The 21632-nt window shown below is 46.9% G+C and overlaps 1 protein-coding gene across 1 annotated transcript in view; it reads left to right on the top strand.

Moving 5' to 3' along the window:
* The first annotated feature begins 789 nt into the window (after positions 1 to 789).
* LMTK2 (lemur tyrosine kinase 2) overlaps positions 790 to 21632 on the top strand; it is a 75700-nt gene continuing 54857 nt past the window's right edge. Inside the window, exon 1 of the mRNA XM_044274469.1 lies at positions 790 to 1193. Coding sequence (XP_044130404.1) covers positions 1097 to 1193 — 97 coding nt within the window. The 5' untranslated portion in view covers positions 790 to 1096. The remainder of the gene's footprint in view (positions 1194 to 21632) is intronic.

Genomic DNA, 21632 nt, shown 5'->3' with positions numbered 1-21632 from the left:
GGGACTCATTGGTTCTTGCCTGTTGAGCGTTTTACAGCGCGTAGGAACGCGCTGTAAAGCGCTCAGGTCTGAACCCAGCCTTAACGGTAGGAGCAAAAAATATGCTGCGTAATCGGCTTGTAAGTCTTAGCCTTTCTGCTGCCCGAGACGAAAACTGAAACCTCGCCCCCCTACCCAAGGCAAATTTCTTAGTCTAACCCTTTCGCTTCAGCCCATGGCCCTTCGGCTGCCCCCCTCTTGCCCGTACCCGGTGCTGCCTGGGGCGATCGCCTCACCGGGCCTCATTGGTGGTGCATATTCACAGGCAGCAGATTCGCTGAAGTTAAAAATCTGTTACATTCATCAAGCTAGTGGATTTCTGCAAATGATGAAATCTCTGCAACAAAATCTGCTGCATGTGAACAGATCATCCATAGCTTACTGGGAACACTGGTGGACACCCCGGCTGTCTATAGGGACTCCATATTTGGTGCTGGTGGCACTATTTCTGGGTCATTGATGGTCCAGCCTGAGGTCATCTATCAGTTTGGTAGGGATCAGGCTCCGGGTCCCCTGCATACAATTAGGTGTATGACTCTAGTCCTAAAGCGCGGTGTGAACAGAGCATTAGCAGGGACCGGCTCATAGAATAGCGCTTGCGTCTTCTCTCCTAGTGACGTCACCGCACTCACCTTGACAGACGAGCGCCGCCCCCTTGCCTCCTATTGGTAGGGATATTCCAGAATCTGAATTCCGATTGGACGCCGGGTTTGCCAATCGGAAGACTTGTTTTTTTGCTCCCGCCTTTGGCCGCGGCGAAGTCGTGAGGGGGGGGACATGGCGGCCGCTATGTGGTGAAGCTGCCTAGGAAACTGCGGCGGTGTGCGTGTGCTCCGCGGCCTGGGAAAACTATGAGAGCTCCGGGGGTTCCGTTCATGACTAGGCCCGAGAGGAGGCTCTGGAGGACGCTTGGTGACAGCGGCGGAGCGCAGTAAAGGGGACGCCTCGGTGTGTGTCAGGCTCCGGGTCACGGCTGAGACTCCCCCCTCCTCCCGTCCTCGGGGAGAGGGACGCCGTGTGTAACCGGCTGAGCGTGCCCGCTGGGCCTGGGGGAGCGATGCTACGTACGGGTAGACACCCGCTGGGCCTCGGACTCTTGGTCCTCCTGACTCTGGGGCGAGGACAGGCGGCTCCACTTCCGGAAACAGGTGCAGGTAAGAGACTGGGGGCCCCGGGCCCCTCACAGCTGCTGCGGCTCTTCTCTGTCAGCTTCTGACGTGTATTTGACGTCATCATTGTAGTATATCTGATTATTATTATTATTATTATTATTCTAAGGTTATATTTTTTTATTCTGGTCACACAGGTTAGATGTGGAAACATGGCTGCCTTCCTAATACAGCCCCACTCCTGTCCACAGGTTGTGTGCGGTTCTGCAGCTCTTCTCCATTGACTCCATACCAGACACAACCAATGGTCAGGGGTGGCACTATTTTTTGGGAAGAAAGCAGCCACGTTTTTACCTTTATCTGATCCTGATTCCCCCCCCCCCCCCACTGATGATTTGACAGGTCAGGGGGAGAACCGTGGCATCGCTCTCTGGAGTCTGCCATTAGACAGTTCTCTGAGATCTCCATCTATCTAATGTCTGAGACCTGGCAGATCCAGTCCCAATAGTGGTTGGCGGTTCTGGAATCCGACTTCTCGTGGAGATCAGCGGTGCCAAATGCATCTGACATCTGCCTATCCCAGGCTCTATTGCTAGTGGTGATGGTCTGACTTGAAAACATGTCTAAGGCTAAAAATCAGTTGGTGTCCATGGGCTGACATGGCGATTAAACCCTAGGTGTAAAGGTTTGGTGCCCGCTTACACGTTTTAGGATAGGCAATTAGTGTGTGCCCAACCACAGGAGTCCCCACTAAGCTAAAAATGGTGCTTGCTGAAACACCACAGCCCCAGGGTGTTCCCGTCTAAACATTTGACATCTCCACCGATGGTTTCAGGTCCTGCACCTATGTTGAGTGGGGCTCCTTCCATTCATCTCTATGGGAGTTTCGAAAACAGCCAGGCACGCTTACTCAGCTTTTTTAGGAGCTCCCATAAAAGTGAAATGAGTCGCGCGTGTGCGGATGCCTGTCCATTCCTGGCAGCGCAAGATGGCGCTCTGTTCTCCAGATAGGTATGGGAATACCCTTTATGTTCGCACAAATGATTTTGAAAATGCTGATTTTCTGTGCCGACCTGTTCCCTTGAATGGATCTGCAAGATACGGAGAGGTGTGGAGCAGAAGCTCGTGGATTTCGCTCCACGATTCTGCACCACAAAAAAATAGAACGCGTTCTTTTTTTTTTTTTTTTGCGGTGCGGACTGAATCTTGAGGGTTCATGTCCACGCATTGTGGGCCGCAGCTCACACGACTGTGTACATGAGCCCTTAGAGGCATTTTTTGGCCCAGAAAACGCATGAAAACCGGTGCCCAAAAAAATGGTTGTTACTCGAAAGATCTTAATAAATTGCCCCGTGGTGTGGATTTGAAATCCATAGCATGTCCGTTTATATTGCGGGTTTCTACCATGGATTTCAGCCTTTTCAATGCATACGGTCAGTGGCAAATATGCAACACAGCCACACGTGAATTTGGCTACAATAACGTGCACCCTTCATCATTTTTACTTTATCCTGGGAATGTTGAGAATCTTGAAAATGAATGCACAAGTTGGCTTAGAATTTTTGACATTTTAAAGGGGTTGTCAGTGTTCCATTATTTATAAAAAAAAATAATTATTGAAAATGCAGGGAAAGTATAATAAAAATAATAAATAATCCACCCCAAATCACTTCTGTTCCAAAGTGACCACACCAATGCCCCTCACTGCTGCAGCCATGACATGCCCATATACTGCATGTGACTGCTACAGTCAAGAAAGCAAAGCCTGGTGGAGAGGATTCGAGGGGACTATGGATATGTTCAGTTTTCATGTTTTGTCAGTTAGTGACAGCTTCTCTCTATCTCTCTCGTTGACGGGGGAGGGGCACATGACTGCTGCAGCCAATCGATGGCCTCAGTGGTCACCTGTAACCTATGAGCCACATGAACCAGTCACAGGTGACGGGTCACCACTGCAGCCAGTGATTGTGAATCTAGATGAAATGTGTATTTCACTGATGGTTGCGTGGAGATGTACATTCTTATTGGGTTTTTCTTCACGCGTGCGAAAACCACGTGCAATCCAGATAGGAAAAAAACACACACACTGAACGCAGGGAAAAAAAACTGTGCAAAACAATTAGTTTTTCCCTAAACAGGTCTTTACGCAATCTGTATATCTTGCTGTAATTGAAGCAATAATATCTCAGATTAGACGAAGATATTTGAAAATGTTTATTAGTCTATTAGAAGATCGGCCATTACTAGCTTCACACGTTGCCACAATTTGACCACTTTAGTTTTATTACTGCAGCCGGCAGATGTTCAATGTGTGCAAATGAGGATTTCTGCGTTCCCAGGCACACACGGTGGTGGTGTCCACTAAGGCCTGTTTCACACTGGCAACAATGGTTCCGGCATGGGGAACAGCCTGCCGGATCCGTAACTACCGTGCGCTGCCCGATGTCCACTATAATGGTGATCCGGGGAGATCTGGCCTCAGCACAGCAAATATGCCGAGAGGCGGCTGGACATAAATCACTGCAACATGTGCTCAGTTGGGTTCCTGTCTGGTGAATTAGGGGGCCAGGGTAGTACATAGAAGTCTTGATCATGCTCCTTCAACCAGTATTGGACATTTCTAGCCAAGTGACATGTCGCATTGTCTTGCTGGAAGATCCCATCCGCCCCAGGGAAGACAATCGGCAAGTATGGGTGTATGTGATCTGCAAGGATGGATTCATGCCCCCCCCACCAAATTATTAAGTATAAATCACCCCCTTTCCCAATAAATAAACATTTCACATATTGCCATGTCCGAAAAGTCCAAACTATTAAAATATCTAAAATAAAAATCTGTGGTGAAGGTTTTTTTTTTTTTTCTAAAATGAAAATGCACAGAATATCGGTATAAGCTATCTATCGGCCTGAAAGTTCACAGGTTATCGGTATCGGCTCTAAAAAAAATCAGCATCGGTCGATCCCCTAGCCTTTGCAGTGACCATCCGTCTGCTCCGGAGCCCCATACACACAGTAGGGTTCGCTGAACGGTTGTGTCAGACATACGTCTGGTAGCCCTTGGTTCATTTTGGAGGAGAGCTGTTCCCCTGTTTGGTGTCGGTCCGCCCTCGTGCACCTTCGTAGCCGTCATTCACCTCTCGCATCAACGGCACGTGGTTCTCGGCAGCTTCCACATCGCTTATTCCCAAAGCTGTATTTGTCCACTCATAATACACTTTCACCACAGCAGCAGAAGAACAGTTCACACTGTGCAGATTCTGAAATACCGCCGCTCTTGGCCCGAAAACCACCAATTACTATCCCTTTCTGCAACTCCTGATAAATCTCCCCGTCAGCAGCGAGGTCTATGTGCGCATACAGCCTATCGCACACCTTATATACCAACCAAGCCGCTCGCTGTACGTGACTTCCTTCATGAGTTGCACATTGCCGACTTCAGTAGGAAGTGGTCCTAATAATGTGACTCAGCTAGCCACACATACAGGGCATATTGTAACCTAATTCTCAGGTAACACGTGCCATCAGTAAGCTGGTATCGTACAATTGTTACATTGTCTGTCCTTATCTAGAGGAAAACAAAGCAGTCAATTGAGTACACGCTGCGTTTCTCGGTCTGCAGGTGGACAGGCAGATATGGAGGACGTGCAGTGTTTGCATGCTGCTGTCTCATTGTGCAATACAGAAATCAACCCGTTAAATCAATCTGATGTATTGCCCCACAACAGAGGATCTCACAATCAGATTTGCATACAAAGGCACTGTACAATCCTATGTACAGTCTGTCTTGTGTAACTTAAGGCGGGTTTACACGCCCCGACCAGAAAGCCTTTCTTCCCGACAGTGTAGCTTGTTCAGTGAGGGAGACCGCTGCAGTCACATGTAGTGACCGCCTTCACAGTATGAGGACGAGGCATCGCCATTGTGATCGATCCTCTCCATACAGCTGCACTGTTGCTGGCCAGCAGATCGCTGTTTACACGGCACAATCTGCTGCCCAGAAATGATTATTAATGTCTCATGAGCAGCAGGATCAGCCGATGAAGGAGCCTTTCACTCGTTCATTGGGTGATCGGCGGCACATTTAGGCAGGAAGATTGTGAGGAACAAGCGTTCGCAGGTAAAACGCTCGTTCATTAGGTAATTGGAGTCTTTCAACATGTTTGCCGGCAGCAGATTGTGCTGTGTAAGGCTAAATGGTGACAGGATTGCGGATCCGTCATGGATCTGCACAAACGCATCTGTTCAGATAATACAATGCATGCATCCGTTCAGAACTGGATTTCTTGCTACTGCCACGGCCATCCGATTCATTTCTATGGGATCACCGCTGCTCAGCAATCCTGCCCGCAACAAGTGCCGCCGTGTAGCCCTAGCCTTCTGCTTCCGGCAAACAATGATTCAGTATGGGAATGAGCGATGGCATTAACGATCACTTGTCACCCATACTGTGGAGGAGATCGCGGCATGTAATAGCTGTGGTCTCCTCCACTAGTGAGCAGGTGATAGCCAGGAAGGAACACTTTTCTCCTGTCAATCACCTGCAGAATCTGTATGTGTAATATGGCCTTAAAGGTCCCTTTTAGACTGGACAATTCAGCAGGAGCTTGTCGGGAAGGAAGCGCGCCTGCTCGTCAGTGAAGGAGACAGTATGGGGAGGAGTGATCGCTAATACTATCGTTCGTCCTCACACAGACTTGTTTGCAAGCAGCAGATCCTGTTTAGACACCATGATCTGCTGTCGGCAGACTATTTAGGAGCCCACACAAGCGATTGGGTTACATGATGAACTAGCATTCTGCTCATTAATCAGATAATCGGCGGCACCTTTCTACCGCAGGTAATTGCTATTGAGCGTTCCGGTGACCTCCTAGTTAGCGATTATATGACAGATTCTTGGCCCATGTAAAGGACCCTTAAGGGTCCGTTCACACATCTGTTGTTCTGGGTCCGCATCTATTCAGCAATTTTGCAGAACGGGTGCCGACCCATTCATTTCAATGGGGCCTCAAAAGAGGCCCCATTGAAACCGTGTGCTGTCCGCATCCGTAGTTCTGTTCCATGGCCCTGCAAAAAAGAGCATGTCCTATTCTTTTCCACAGCCACGGACAAGAATAGGCATTTCTATCATGGGGCCAGCCGTGTGTGGTCTGCAAAATGTGGAACGCACACACCCGGTATTCGTGTTTTGCAAAACGTTTGAATGGACAGTAGAAATCTTGTTTGGCTTTGTTTGAGTTTTATGTCAATTGTGGTAGGGCTGATTACGGTCTCCGCTCCCCGATGTGTAGAATTATTGTTTGCTGCTAACAATTTATTTTTATTTTTTTGTGCTACTTTTATCCACTTGTGTGGCTACTTTCACACTCGCGTTTGGTGCCGATCCGTCATGGATCTGCACAAACGCATCTGTTCAGATAATACATCCGTTCAGAACGGATCCGTTTGTATTATCTGTAACATGGCCAAAACGGATCAGTCTTGAACACAATTGAAAGTCAATGGGGGACGGATCAATTTTCTATTGTCAGTGAAAGCCGATCTGTCCCCATTAACTTACATTGTGTGCCAGGATGGATCAGTTTGGCTCAGTTTTGTCAGACGGACACCAAAACTCTGCAGGCAGCGTTTTGGTGTCCGCCTCCAAAGCGGAATGGAGACAGATCGGAGGCAAACTGATGCATTCTGAGCGGATCCTTTTCCATTCAGAATGCATTAGGGCAAAGCTGATCCGTTTTGGACCGCTTGTGAGAGCCCTGAACGGATCTCAGAAACGGAAAGCCAAAACGCCAGTGTGAAGTTGCCTAGATGTTGCAGCTCAGTCCCACTGACTAAAGTGAGATCACACAGCAATACCCCCTCAGATCTGTTTCTGCTGTTGCCAGAAATTGGTGGAGGATGCTCTTGTTTTTCTGTAATAATGGCAAACAAATCATTCCACATGACTTTGCATATATCTGTACAAGGTCATGTGATCCTATTTCGTATCATTGCCTGTTGTATTTCAGTACACGATAAGACACGTGCATTTTAAAGGGACAGTTTCCTGAATTACTGGTACTTCAGTGTTATGGTACTTTTACACTTGCGTTTTTCTTTTCCGGTATTGAGTTTCATCCTAGAGGCTTATTACCGGAAAAAAACTGATCAGTTTTCTCCTAATGCATTCTGACTGGAGAGCAATCCGTTCAGGATGCACCAGTTCAGTCCCTCTTACGTTTTTTGGCCGGAGAAAATACCACAGCATGCTGCAGTTTTCTCTCCAGACAAAAATCCTGAACACTTGCCGGAATGCCAGATCCGGCATTAATTTCCATTGAAATGTATTTATGCTGGATCCGGTACTAAGTGTTCCGGAAAACCGGATCCGGTTTCCCGATATGCGCAGAACTTTAAAAATAAGAAAAAAATAAATACCAGATCCGTTTTTCCGGGTGACAACCGGAAAGACGGATCTGGTATTGCAATGCATTTGTCAGACATATCCGGATCAGTCTCACAAATGCATCAGTTTGCGTCCGGCAACGGAACTGCCTGCCGGAATCTTCTGCCGCGAGTGTGAAAGTAGCCTTAGTACACACACTGCTTGCGTAATATTAAAGGTGTTTAATACTGATGACCCGTCTTCAGGATAGGTCATCCATACCTGATCCATGGAGTTCCGGCGCTTGTGTGATCAGTTGTTTTGAAGAGGCACTGAGGACTCCTTGCAGCTTACCAAGCTCAGCGCTGTCCATTGGTTAGTACCTGTGCTTAGTATTGCAGTTGAGTCCCATTCACTTGAATGGGGCTGAGATGTGCCTAAGCCATGTGGCCACATTGAGGCCACAGCGCTCGTGGAGAGACGCAACCTCTTCAAACGGCAGATCAGTAGGGGTGTCAGGAGTCAAACCCCCACCAGTCAGACACTGATGCCCTATCCTGAGGTTAGGCCATCAGTATCCATGCACACGCCTCATAATAATTTAGATGCATCTTGGGAGGTCTGGGAGACAAAGCTAAAATCTTCACCCACTAAGAATTGGCATAAGTTTCAGCTGTAAGTTTCCATCAGCTTTCTGGTGTAACTCATTACATTTGTCAGGCTTAGTAGCCTCTGACCACCTCAACTTTTCGAAAAGTCGCATAAACTGAAGTCACAAGTTTTTGCTCAACACTGCATATGCGCAAATGACTTGTCTACGTCATGGCGTGTATGCTTTAATAAATGCCGCGAAGAGTCTGGGGTTTGTTTTGGAAGACAATGCTTTAAAGGGTTATTCCGATCTTTTGGACCTCCTTTTGTTGTGGATATGACATAAATGTCCAGATGGAAATACACCTTTTAGGGCTCATTCAGACGGCTGTATGTTGCTTTCCGCATCTGATCCACAATTTTGCGGATTAGGTGCAGTCCTGTTCTCCTTTGTGGGGCCCCAAAAGATGGCCCTCTGTTTGCTGTCTGCATCTTTTCTTCCGTTCCACGGCCCTGCAAAACAAAACATGTCCTATACTTGAAAATCGGGACGTGGCCCCAAGTCTATGGGTTCACAAAAATGTGGAATGCAATCAGTTTTTTTGCGGACATGCTGAACCGTCTGCAAAAAACAAAAGCAGATCAGCATTTTCACTGATGGTGTGCTGAAACTGGTCTAAATCGGCCTTTTTGGCCTAAATTTGTATTGTATGGGCCGCTTCAGTTTTTCAGACTACTGAACCTCAGAGCTGAGCGGTTACGGAGTCACGTGGACGCTCATCGCCTCTAAGGGCTCTGTAGGACGGTAAAGTATTTTCCGTGAAGCTGCGCCTGTTACATTACAAGCCTTGACATTCTTGTCATTCCTTATCATGGAGTTGGGCTTCTGGGTGTTCGGTGTGGAAGATATTCCCCTCAAGTCTTTTGTCTTCATAGACTTGTAGTAGTTTATTTGCTGGTTTTGTTTTTGTGGCGTCTTCACATTGTATGTTGGTTTGTTAACACGCTGACTTTTCTAATTGTCACCTGATGATCCTTGTTGTGCAGTGCTTTCTAATATATAGAATGGGATTAGCCCTGAAACAATTACTCGATTGAATCGATTTTTTGCATCAGAGTCATATGTCACGTGACCACGGAGTGGGAGTGAAGAGCTTGCTATTACTCCCGCTCCGTGGTCTCCCGCTGGCCCGCAATACTCACCTTTCCAGCGGACACTCCACATCACATACATGGTCACAAGCTGCACTGACCTCCAGCGCGGAACGATGGAGTGTCGGCGGCGCCCCTGCTGGAAAGGTGAGTTGGTTCAACTAAGGCTCCATTCACACGTCCGCAATGTGTTTTGCGGATCCGTGGCTCCGTGTATCTGCAAAACACGGAAAGCGTCAATGTGCGTTCCGCATTTTGCGGACTGCACATTGCCAGCACTAATAGAATATGCCTGTTCTTGTCCGCAATTGCAGGGCGCCCAGAGTGCACAGCGTCATAGCAACCAATGACTCCGGTTGTCAGGGGGGGGGGGCTGCTGGCACAATTGGGGGGGGGGGGCTGCTGGCACAATTGGGGGGGGGGGGCTGCTGGCACAATTGGGGGGGGGGGGAGCTGGCACAATTGGGGGGGGGGAGCTGGCACAATTGGGGGGGGGGGCGGGGGAGCTGGCACAATTGGGCGGGGGAGCTGGCACAATTTGGGGGGGGGCGGGGGAGCTGGCACAATTTGGGGGGGGGCGGGGGAGCTGGCACAATTTGGGGGGGGCGGGGGAGCTGGCACAATTTGGGGGGGGCGGGGGAGCTGGCACAATTTGGGGGGGGCGGGGGAGCTGGCACAATTGGGGGGGGGGGCGGGGGAGCTGGCACAATTGGGGGGGGGCGGGGTAGCTGGCACAATTGGGGGGGGGCGGGGGAGCTGGCACAATTGGGGGGGGGGCGGGGGAGCTGGCACAATTGAGCGGGGGAGCTGGCACAATTGAGCGGGGGAGCTGGCACAATTGAGCGGGGGAGCTGGCACAATTGAGCGGGGGAGCTGGCACAATTGAGCGGGGGAGCTGGCACAATTGAGCGGGGGAGCTGGCACAATTGAGCGGGGGAGCTGGCACAATTGAGCGGGGGAGCTGGCACAATTGGGGGGGGCGGGGAGCTGGCACAATTGGGGGGGGGGCGGGGGAGCTGGCACAATTGGGGGGGGGGCGGGGGAGCTGGCACAATTGGGGGGGGGGCGGGGGAGCTGGCACAATTGGGGGGGGGGGCGGGGGAGCTGGCACAATTGGGGGGGGGGCGGGGGAGCTGGCACAATTGGGGGGGGGGCGGGGGAGCTGGCACAATTGGGGGGGGGGCGGGGGAGCTGGCACAATTGGGGGGGGGGGGCGGGGGAGCTGGCACAATTGGGGGGGGGGGCGGGGGAGCTGGCACAATTGGGGGGGGGCGGGGGAGCTGGCACAATTGGGGGGGGGGCGGGGGAGCTGGCACAATTGGGGGGGGGGGCGGGGGAGCTGGCACATCTGGGGGGGGGGGGGCGGGGGAGCTGGCACCAGCACACAGGGGGAACGAAGGGTGTTGGGGACTGATGGCAGGGGGTCTAAGTTTTTATAAAGGAAAACAGTATTAATTCATTTTTTCTTATTAGAATACTCTATTAATCGTAATAATAATCTATAGGAAACATTATTTATAAAATTGTTTACTGCAGCCCATTATGGGATTATAAAATATGGACGTGCCCCTCTGAAATTTAGAAATTCGTAAGATGTAGTTTACACCTTTTTGCTGTTCTTCACTGACTTAGTTTGCTTATTCGACTTTAGGCCACCTGCACACGTTGCGGATTACATGTTTTTATTTATTTATTTCTGCATGGGTTCTTGTGTGGAAAAACCGCAGCGTAATGCCTCATGCACACGTCCGGTGACTTCCAGCCAAAACCTGTTGGGGCTCTGGACACAGAACAGGAGCAGATCTTTCCCTTATGTCTGTGGAGGCTCCAGTCCTGGTTTTGGCTCCCAATCACTGACCAAAACAGTGGCGTGTGAATGAGGCTTAATATAGTACCAGCAAAGTACATAAGATTAGACACATCTCATGTACACTTTTTTTTTTTTCCCGTGCGGAAATTGACCTGCCATGCGGATTTGAAATCAATTGTTTGTCAGGATTTCACACTTTACAATGCAAGGGTGAGATCTGCAGCAAAACCTCAAGTACCACACGCATGATTTGATGCGGAAACTGACAGAGATCCACACAAATTCATGCACAATTTCTGTTAGACATCCATCACCCATGTGCAGGTACCCTTAGCGTTAGACTAGTTTGCATTCCTTGAGGCCTCTTGCACACAAACGTGTTCGTTTTTTTTTCTTCTTGTTTCCGTTCCATTTTTGCGGGTTCCGTATGCGGAACCATTCTTCTCAATGGTTCCGGGAAAAAAAACAACGGAATGTACTCCGTATGCTTTCCGTATATCTATAATCCAATAGTCGTGAGACTAATAATTCCTGTTTAAGGTCTATTTTAAAACATAACTTTTATTTATTTATTCCCATACATAACACATAGTACAAAACAAGAAAAAACTGTTGAGAGACTTTAAAAATATATATGAAAAGGGATAGTGTACAGGGGTAGATTGTGACACAATGTCACTATGTACTAGCTATTTCACGGTTGTATCCTTTTGTGAATGATGTTTATTAATTATCATGTGATATATCTCAAAAGTTTGCCACTGGCGGTTCCTCACTTTTGGTTATCTGCTGGTGTTCTCTCACCAGGTTTTAACTATCATTCATTCGATATATTGGCTGTGCTGTCTTAAGATAATATTGATAATTGTTGGAGGAATTAATCCTACTAATTCATTATAATATCGCATTCGCTGTCAGCACAGTCAACTATATCTACACTGCCCTCGTGATTCTGATTCGAAGCGCACTGCGTCTGCAGGTCACAGTGCTACAGATCCGCTATCCCTAACATATTCCTAAAAAGTATTACAACGCAGCTCCCTCGACATGTTTCACCGCACACGACGGTATATCCGTACCGCTAAAAGATCCGTAGCCCAATTCAAGTTAATGGGTCAGCAAAAAATACGGATTGCATATGGAACACATCCGTTTGTCATCTGTTTTTTGCGAATCCGTGCCCACTTTGCACATGTTTACTGTTTAAAAACATTACTGTACATTACAGTAATGATTAAAAATGTAATGTTTCCGATCCGCAAAAAACGGATCGCATACAGAAACCATACGGAGATTTTTTGCAGAACGGAAACAAACTGAATGACGGATCCGTGAAAAACGGACCGCAAAATACACAACGTCATAAGGTCATGTGCAAGAGGCCTGAGGGTTTAGTTGTGTTACCATAAGGCCTCATGCACACGACAGTGTTTTTTCTCTGTTTTGTTTTTTTGTCTGACAGGGGAAAAAAAGGAAGGTTAATGAAAAGTGTAATTTTATTGCACCAAGGTCTTTTAGAAAAAAGACACTGACGTGGACACGGATGACATACCAGTTGTGCATCCTTTTTTTTTTTTTTTGACGGACCCATTGACTTGAATGGGTTTGTCCTCCGTTTTCCACTGACACTGTTATACTTTTTTCACGACCTGGGATCACGGACATGGAGAAAAAACGGAGCAGTATCATTTTTTTTTTTTTTCATAGCTCCAGAGAAATGAATGGGACCTCCGCTAAACTGTGAAAAATGACGGAACGGATGCGGATGCACACAATGGTCGTGTGTATGAGGCCTAAACTGCAGTGAATAAAAGCCATGTATAAATCAATTAGTGGAGCTGTGCATGATACTGCCGCTCCGCCCGCCATGGACCCTTCATCCTGATGATAGGCTTGGTAAATGCTTCCAAACCTGGCTGTGTGTTCGCACCCTTACTAACATACTGATTGCATGTTGGAAATTAAATGGAATCGCATAGAAGGGAGAAGAGGGAAGTCAGTCTGCATTCCCAATATTGGAAACTGAACCATCATTTAACCCCTTAGTGACCACCCATACGTGTTTTTACGGCGGTCACTAAGGGGCCTTAGGCTGGGCCGCCGCGTTTTTACGGCGGCCCGGTCTAAGCGCTGCACGTGCAGCGGGGAGCGCGGACCCGGCTCTAACAGCCCGGACCGGCAGGAGTGCTGATCCGGGCTGTTTAACCCTTTAACATGCCGGGCGCGCTGCATGTAAAGTGGTGACAGAGGGAGCGGACTCCCTCTGTCTCCCATCAGCACCCCGAAAATAAGATCGCGGGGTGCTGATGTGTTCAGAAGCTTACCTTGCTTCCGATCAGGGCCCCGAGCCTGTGTTCAGTTCTCTCCAGCAGGCTGTGCCTCTCTGGCGCAGCCTGCTGGTCAATGTTTGAAATGCATTGCTATTGAAATGTAATGCTTTATAGAGATAATGCATTACATTTTAAAAGCAATCAAAATACTGTATATTATAGTCCCCTTGTGGAACTTTTAAGTAGTAAAAAAAAATTGAAAAAAAATACACATTAAATAAGAAAATTCCATAAAATAAAAAAATATGCTTTTCAATGAAAAAAATTGCAAAAAGAAAATATCCCCAATGTGTTTGGTATTGTCGCGTCCCGGACTACATAACGACCCGGACTACATAAATATTACATAAATTATCCCCTATGGTGAACGCCTTAAAAAAAAAGACAATTTCTAATTTATTATTAGTTTCCACCGAAAAAACGTAATAACAAGCGATCAAAAAGCGCCATTTACTCCAAAATGATACCAATGAAAAATACAAGTTGTCCCTCAAAAATCAAGCCCTCACACAACTCCATAGAAAAAGAAAAAAAAAGTTATGGGTCTTGTGAAGTGGTTTTTGGTTAATAAAAGGGGTTTTATTAGAAAAAAAGTAGTAAAACGTAAAAGAAATTATAAGTATTTAGTATCACTGTAATCGTACTGACCCAGAGAATAAAGATAATGTTATTTGTACCGGAAAATGAACGCCGTAAAATTTATAATGTAAAAACGCAGTGGCAGTATTGCTATTTTTCCCCATCTCCCTCCCAGAAAGAGTCAATAAAAGTTAATCAGAAAGTTATGTGTACCCCAAAATGGTGCCATTAAAAACTACAACTTGTCCCGTAAAAAACAAGCCCTCATAAAGCTAAATAGACGAAAAAATAAAAGTTATAGCTCTTGGAACGAGACCATGAAAAAAGGAAGAAAAACGCTTGGTCATAAAGGCCCAAACAGGCTTGGTCACTAAGGGGTTATGTAGAGTTAATAAGACCTCAGTCATTGACTTGTGGTGGTGCTAATACTTACCTGGTAGAAAATCTCAGGGGTTGGCAGCACTACTATCCCACACAATTGGGTACAAACCAGTATACAGGCTTCAAGCCGGATGGTGCACGCAGATGGGGATCCTGACTAGGGGTCCCAATTCTTCCAGACACTCCAATAATCCGCAGCACTCGCCAGTAGTTGGTGAAAGAATGGTGATTTATTCACTCAGACAGCTAGGTTACAGCGACGTTTCGACCGGCAATCCTTGCTTGATAAAGACCAACCGGTCGAAGCATCGCTGTAACCTAGCTGTCTGAGTGAATAAATCACCATTCTTTCACCAACTACTGGCGAGTGCTGCGGATTATTGGAGTGGCTAATACTTACCTGGTCACCTTCGCTTGGTTCCGGCTCCATTGCTCCCCGTCTGTCTCTGCAGCTCCATTATGTTCTGACAACAACCTGTTTATAGTCGCCACGTGACCGCTGCAGCCAGTGATTGTCCCCATGTGGCACTTCACTGGGGCACATGCTACGTAGCTGACGGGTCACAGCTGCGTCTAGTGATTGGCTGCAGCTGTCAAGTGGTGCCCCTCAGTGGCCATGGAGAAAGGGAGCTGGAACCTAGCAAACGGGGACCAGGTAAGTATATGCCCCACTGCGGTTCGGCCACTCTGAGGTCTTAACTCTTGAATAGCCACTTTAATACAGGGAACTGGTGGTTAAAGGAATGTCATCAGAAAATGATCTATTGTTTAAATCCAGTTTTTATGTCAAACTAGTGCGTGTTTTTTTTTTTTTTTTTTTTTTGTCTTTTTCCATGTCAATATATTAAAGATGTATAGAAGGCCTCATGCACACGACCGTTGTGTGTTTTGCGGTCTGCACGGATGTCGTCCGTGTGTGTTCTGCAGTTTGCTGAACGGCACGGACATCCATTGATATTACTGCCTATTGTCCACAAAACGGACAAGAATAGGACAGGTTTTATTTTTTTGCGGACCACAGAACGGAGCAACGGATGCGGACAGTACATGGATCCTTTGTATCCAATCCATGTGCAAAAACTGCGGCTCTGGTGCGGACCAAAATGGTTGTGTGCATGAGGCCTAATCCTGCAAGTTTCACACTGGCCACTAGGCCTACAATAATGAGACTTCCTGTCTTTTGAGAGCAGCTCCATAGGACATAGACACAACGGACAGGAGCTGACCCCATTGACTTATATAAGAGAGATTTTATAGGCATGCTCTGTGACCTGGGCAGAGGTCAGAAGGGAGTAGATAAGCTGTGATATCGCCTACTGTGCATGGTGGATCCTGTGTCATCTGTATATAGGTGATATCTGTCATTGTAGGTCTTCCTGTGACGGCTGCTGAGAAGTTACCTGTACAGGAAATCATGGCCTGTTAGGCCTAGTGGCCAGTGTGAACACTGCAGGGTTATATACTTCCTTTTTAATATATTGACACGGGGGGGAAAAATGAAAAAGCAAAACAAAACATTAGTTTCACATAAAAATGTGATTTGAACAACAGTCCATTTTGTAATGGCACATTGGCGTTGATTTTGCTTTTCCAGTTGTAGAAGTACAGATGTGTTGTCACAAGACATTGGGTGTGAGAATGGGAAGTAGGCGAGTGACTCACCGTCCATAATGCTACGTGTTGTTTGCTGGCTATTGAATCATCATGTAAGTATTTCACATTGTCTGTATAGTGTCTAGCTGAACTGTAGAAGGAGAATCGCAGTGCTCCGGGAGACCTCCTCCATGCAGGGTGCCTGCCATTTTGTCTTTGTAGGCACCGTGTAGTGGACAGCTTTATTATAGCACTGTGAAGCCATAGGCAGAGAATCTACATTTTATGAGCCACTTCGATTTATTGTTGAAGAGCATGATCAACCTATTAAACCAGCCATGTGACCTAGTAGGGTTGATCATGCTGGCAGCTTATTTTTCTGTATAGGTTGCAGTGTTCCCGAGATCTAAGTGTTTTTATCAGGCGGTCGGAGCACCCAGTGGCAGGCTGTAGCGCTTTGGGACTTCGTAACACTTATATCGGCGCATGTAGGCCGTATGCTGCTGCTTTCCCTTTAATTTGGTGCCCCTTTCTGGAGATAGGTGATGGTACTCTATCTAACATTGGGGGTATATCCTAGCAGTATGCCACAGATGTTGAGATAGGAATGCCCTTTTAGGGCTCATCCACACGGCCGTAGCTGGTTTTGCGATCCATTTATATATTATGTGTGTGTAAAGTGAGGGTACGGTAATTAGAGCCCATCCTGGTGGTTTTAGCAAATGCAGAGAAGACTACTCGAGGATGTATGCTTGGGAAGGTAAATTCTTGCCCACCTCAACCTCAGAGCTGTGTGCAGAATGCAGATACTGCGTGTGCTGTTATTTTACACTCGGTGTGAACACCCCCATAAAATACAAGAACAGAGGAGTCTTTGGAGACGGGTAGCGAAAGTCTGTGATGTAAGAAGCGCCTGTCACTGTGACAAAGCACCAGCTCCGCTCCTCTCCCACACAGCTCCAAATAGCACACGTGTGGTGAGCATCACACACTATATATAGAGGCCGATCTGGACGGAAAGCACGGATTTCATCATCGCTTCTGCTATCCCGACACTGTATATAAATCTCTGGAGAAGGGAGAGGACCTTATGTTGATAGTAGTGTTAAGAGTCTCGAGGGTCTATAAAAGCAGGTACCCTACTTTTTATAAACATAAGGTCATCTACAGAAACGGCAGGTTTTTTAAATTCCTTTTCTCGTTTAGGTATCAGAGCAATCAAAAGAAAGTCATGTTCTAACATAAGGACCAGAACCCGAGTTTTCTTTAGCCTCTTGGCTATTAGTTTTTCTATGTAAGTACCCTGGACCACTGAGAGGTCTATCTTCCTGTATGGCTTAAAGGGGTTGTCCGGGTTCAGAGCTAAACCCGGACATACCCATATTTTCACCCGGCAGCCCCCCTGATGTTAGTATTTGAGCATCTCCTGCTCCGATGCGCTACCTTGCTTTGCGCTAGATAGCACAGGGCAAGGGCTCTTTTGTGTACGAGAACACACTGCTGGTTGGAAGCTTCCGCCCGTGCTTTACCGCTGCCCTACCCGTTTTACTGGCTAGGGCAGCGCTAAATCCCACCCATCCTGGCCCCAGTACGTCACCGGAACTCCTGAAAATGCCTTTGCCCTGCACGATTTAGCGCAGGGCAAAGGAGAACATCGGAGCATGAGCTGCTCCGATGCTCAAGTCAGGGGGGCTGCCGGGTTCAGTACTGAACCCGGACAACCTTAAGTATGTAGTGCAGTGTCCAGGGATCACACAGAGGACTATACGGCACACAATATATTGTGTATAAGACTGTCCTATATGTGCCTCCTGTGCATTGGTCCCAGACGTTAACCACTGTCACCAAGCCACAACGACCAGACTTCCCTGTTCAATTCTTATTGCATTAAGTTTTGCACAATCTGCTGCTCTGATCCCTACAGGACAGGTTTGGTGCTTAAAGAAGGGTAGGGATTCTATTTCTGCATGGAAGACATTATAGAGAAGACTGGTTACTGCAGAAATGGCAACACCTAAAATAAGAGATATATATATATATATATATATATATATATATATATATATATATATATATATATATATATATATATATATATATATATATATATATATATATATATATATATATATATATATATAATTTTACACACAGACCAAAAGTTTGGACACACCTTCTCATTCAAAGAGTTTTCTTTATTTTCATGACTATGAAAATTGTAGATTCACACTGAAGGCATCAAAACTATGAATTAACACATGTGGAATTATATACATAACAAAGAAGTGTGAAACAGCTGAAAATATGTCATATTCTAGGTTCTTCAAAGTAGCCACCTTACTGCTTTGATTACTGCGTTGCACACTCTTGGCATTCTCTTGATGAGCTTCAAGAGGTAGTCACCTGAAATGGTTTTCACGTCACAGGTGTGCCCTGTCAGGTTTAATAAGTGGGATTTCTTGCCTTATAAATGGGGTTGGGACCATCAGTTGCGTTGTGGAGAAGTCAGGTGGATACACAGCTGATAGTCCTACTAAATAGACTGTTAGCTGCTTTTTTCTTGCCATAATACAAATTCTAAGTAAAGAAAAACGAGTGGCCATAATTACTTTAAGAAATGAAGGTCAGTCAGTCTGAAAAATTGGGAAAACTTTGAAAGTGTCCCCAAGTGCAGTCACAAAAACCATCAAGCGCTACAAAGAAACTGGCTCACATGCGGACCGCCCCAGGAAAGGAAGACCAAGAGTCACCTCTGCAGCGGAGGATAAGTTCATCCGAGTCACCAGCCTCAGAAATCGCAGGTTAACAGCAGCTCAGATTAGAGACCAGGTCAATGCCACACAGAGTTCTAGCAGCAGACACATCTCTAGAACAACTGTTAAGAGGAGACTGTGTGAATCAGGCCTTCATGGTAGAATATCTGCTAGGAAACCACTGCTAAGGACAGGCAGCAAGCAGAAGAGACTTGTTTGGGCTAAAGAACACAAGGAATGGACATTAGACCAGTGGAAAACTGTGCTTTGGTCTGATGAGTCCAAATTTGAGATCTTTGGTTCCAACCACCGTGTCTTTGTGCGACGCAGAAAAGGTGAACGGACGGACTCTACATGCCTGGTTCCCACCGTGAAGCATGGAGGAGGAGGAGGTGTGATGGTGCTTTGCTGGTGACACTGTTGGGGATTTATTCAAAATTGAAGGCATACTGAACCAGCATGGCTACCGCGGCATGCTATTCCATCTGGTTTGCGTTTAGTTGGACCATTGTTTATTTTTCAACAGGACAATGACCCCAAGCACACCTCCAGGCTGTGTAAGGGCTATTTGACCATGAAGGAGAGTGATGGGGTGCTGCGCCAGATGACCTGGCCTCCAGTCACCAGACCTGAACCCAATCGAGATGGTTTGGGGTGAGCTGGACCGCAGAGTGAAGGCAAAAGGGCCAACAAGTGCTAAGCATCTCTGGGAACTCCTTCAAGACTGTTGGAAGACCATTTCAGGTGACTACCTCTTGAAGCTCATCAAGAGAATGCCAAGAGTGTGCAAAGCAGTAATCAAAGCAAAAGGTGGCTACTTTGAAGAACCTAGAATATGACCTATTTTCAGTTGTTTCACACTTTTTTGTTATGTATATAATTCCACATGTGTTAAAGGGAACCTGTCACCAGGATTTTGTGTATAGAGCTGAGGACATGGGTTGCTAGATGGCCGCTAGCACATCCGCAATATCCAGTCCCCATAGCTCTGTGTGCTTTTATTGTGGGGAAAAAAACAATTTGATACATATGCAAATTAACCTGAGATGAGTCCTGTCCCTGACTAATCTCACGTACAGGACTCATCTCAGGTTAATTTGCATATGTATCAAATCGTTTTTTTAAAGCAATAGAAGCACACAGAGCTATGGGGACTGGGTATTGCGGATGTGCTAGCGGCCATCTAGCAACCTATGTCCTCAGCTCTATACACAAAATCCCGGTGACAGCTTCCCTTTAATGCATAGTTTTGATGCCTTGAGTGTGAATCTACAATTTTCATAGTCATGAAATATGCATGCCATTCTTGATTAATAGACATACTTAGCACAGCTGAGAGTTTGCTGCAGTTGTATGCAGTTTTGTTAATTCTCTGTAAGGGTTAGTTCACAGAAGAAAAATACCCGCCTGTGGAACCGACAGCAGAACGCCAAGGCTGAGCCCGCTTCACTCTGATTAGCCCTATCCAATGGGGCATAATCATTGTGTGGCCACACGCCATGTCCACGTCTCCTGCCTGCATGGAAACCGTGGCAGGATGGGGCATAATGCTGCTTTTCTTTTCAGTGCACAGAAATAAGAAATGCCAGTCGCTGCCTTCCATTGAAACAGTAGGATGCAGGCGTGAGGCGTCTCTCCACGCTGACTCTGACACAGGCATAAAAAAAACGGTGTGTGAACTGTGCTTGAACCGGGCCTAAGGCTTTATTCATATCTGCGTTGTTTACTTTGTTCTGCTCTGTTGGTTTCTGTCATTTTACCGGACAAAATGGCACAAGATGCTGAACTTCTTTCATTGTGCGACAGAGCCTCCAATGCAGGTGTGAATGAAGCCTCAGCAGATATCTCCCCTGTCCTCCTAGTTTGATACTTGTCTATTGCTGCATATGAAATGTAGAATGCTGGCACAGAAGTATGAGAAGGGGATTTGGACTTTAATATGTCCCGCTTTCCTTTTATGTCCAGTGTCTGTATGGAGATCTTGTATGATGGTGGTCTGCAATTTTCTCCATTCCCTGTCTGTTTAGAGCCTCAAAGGGGGTATTCTGGTAAAGTTAACTCAAAGGGGTTCTCCAGGCTTTTAATATTGATGCTGACCTATCCTCAGGATAGGTCATTAATATCAGATCGGCGGGGGTCCGACACCCCCGCTGATCAGCTGTTTGAAGAGGAGGCACGCGCCGTGCCAGCGCTGCCTCCCCTTCACTGTTTACCTTCACGCCATCGCCTCTGCAGCGGTGAGCAGGTGTAATTACACCCAAGACGTCCCATTCATTTCAATGGGACGGATCGCTCCTATACAAGTGTATGGGAACGATTCGTCCCATTTGAAATGAATGGGACGGTTAGGTGTAATTACACCTGCTCACTGCTGCAGAGGCGACGGCGAGAAGGTAAACAGTGAAGAGGAGGCAGCGCTTGCACGGCATGCGCCTCCTCTTCAAACAGCTTATTGGCGGGGGTGCCTGGTGTCTGTCCCCTGCAGATCTGATATTGATGACCTATCCTGAAGAGAAGTCATCAATATTAAAAGCCTGGAGAACCCCTTTAATTTTTAAACTGCATTAAGGCTGCAAGCTGTGGCCCAACAAGAACCCATAACTATAACCAGCGTTTTAATTTATCTTGCAATCCATTTGTCTAGCTCCTGTGAGCCTGCAACACACCGAGAGTATCATGGTGCCTGATCTTCCCTCACAAAACCTCAGACTACAACCCCCACAATCCCTAGCTTTCCTGCTGTGACTTTGTGTAGATGTTTACTTATTGGCTGCCTAATATACAGTCGGTCACGCCCCCTCTTCTCAGTAATCACCAGCACACTGGCACGCCCTTTGTTTCTCAAGACATTTAGCTAGAGAACTGATAGCAACACACTGAGCATGCTCGACCTAACAAAGGCTCCGAACTACAGGTCCATTCCATGGTAATTAA

Source organism: Bufo gargarizans, unplaced genomic scaffold (genome assembly GCF_014858855.1).
Source record: "Bufo gargarizans isolate SCDJY-AF-19 unplaced genomic scaffold, ASM1485885v1 original_scaffold_1772_pilon, whole genome shotgun sequence".
NCBI classification, from domain to species: Eukaryota; Metazoa; Chordata; class Amphibia; order Anura; family Bufonidae; genus Bufo; species Bufo gargarizans.
Note: the sequence above shows the minus strand (reverse complement) of the source record. Positions and strands in the feature narration are given on the sequence as shown.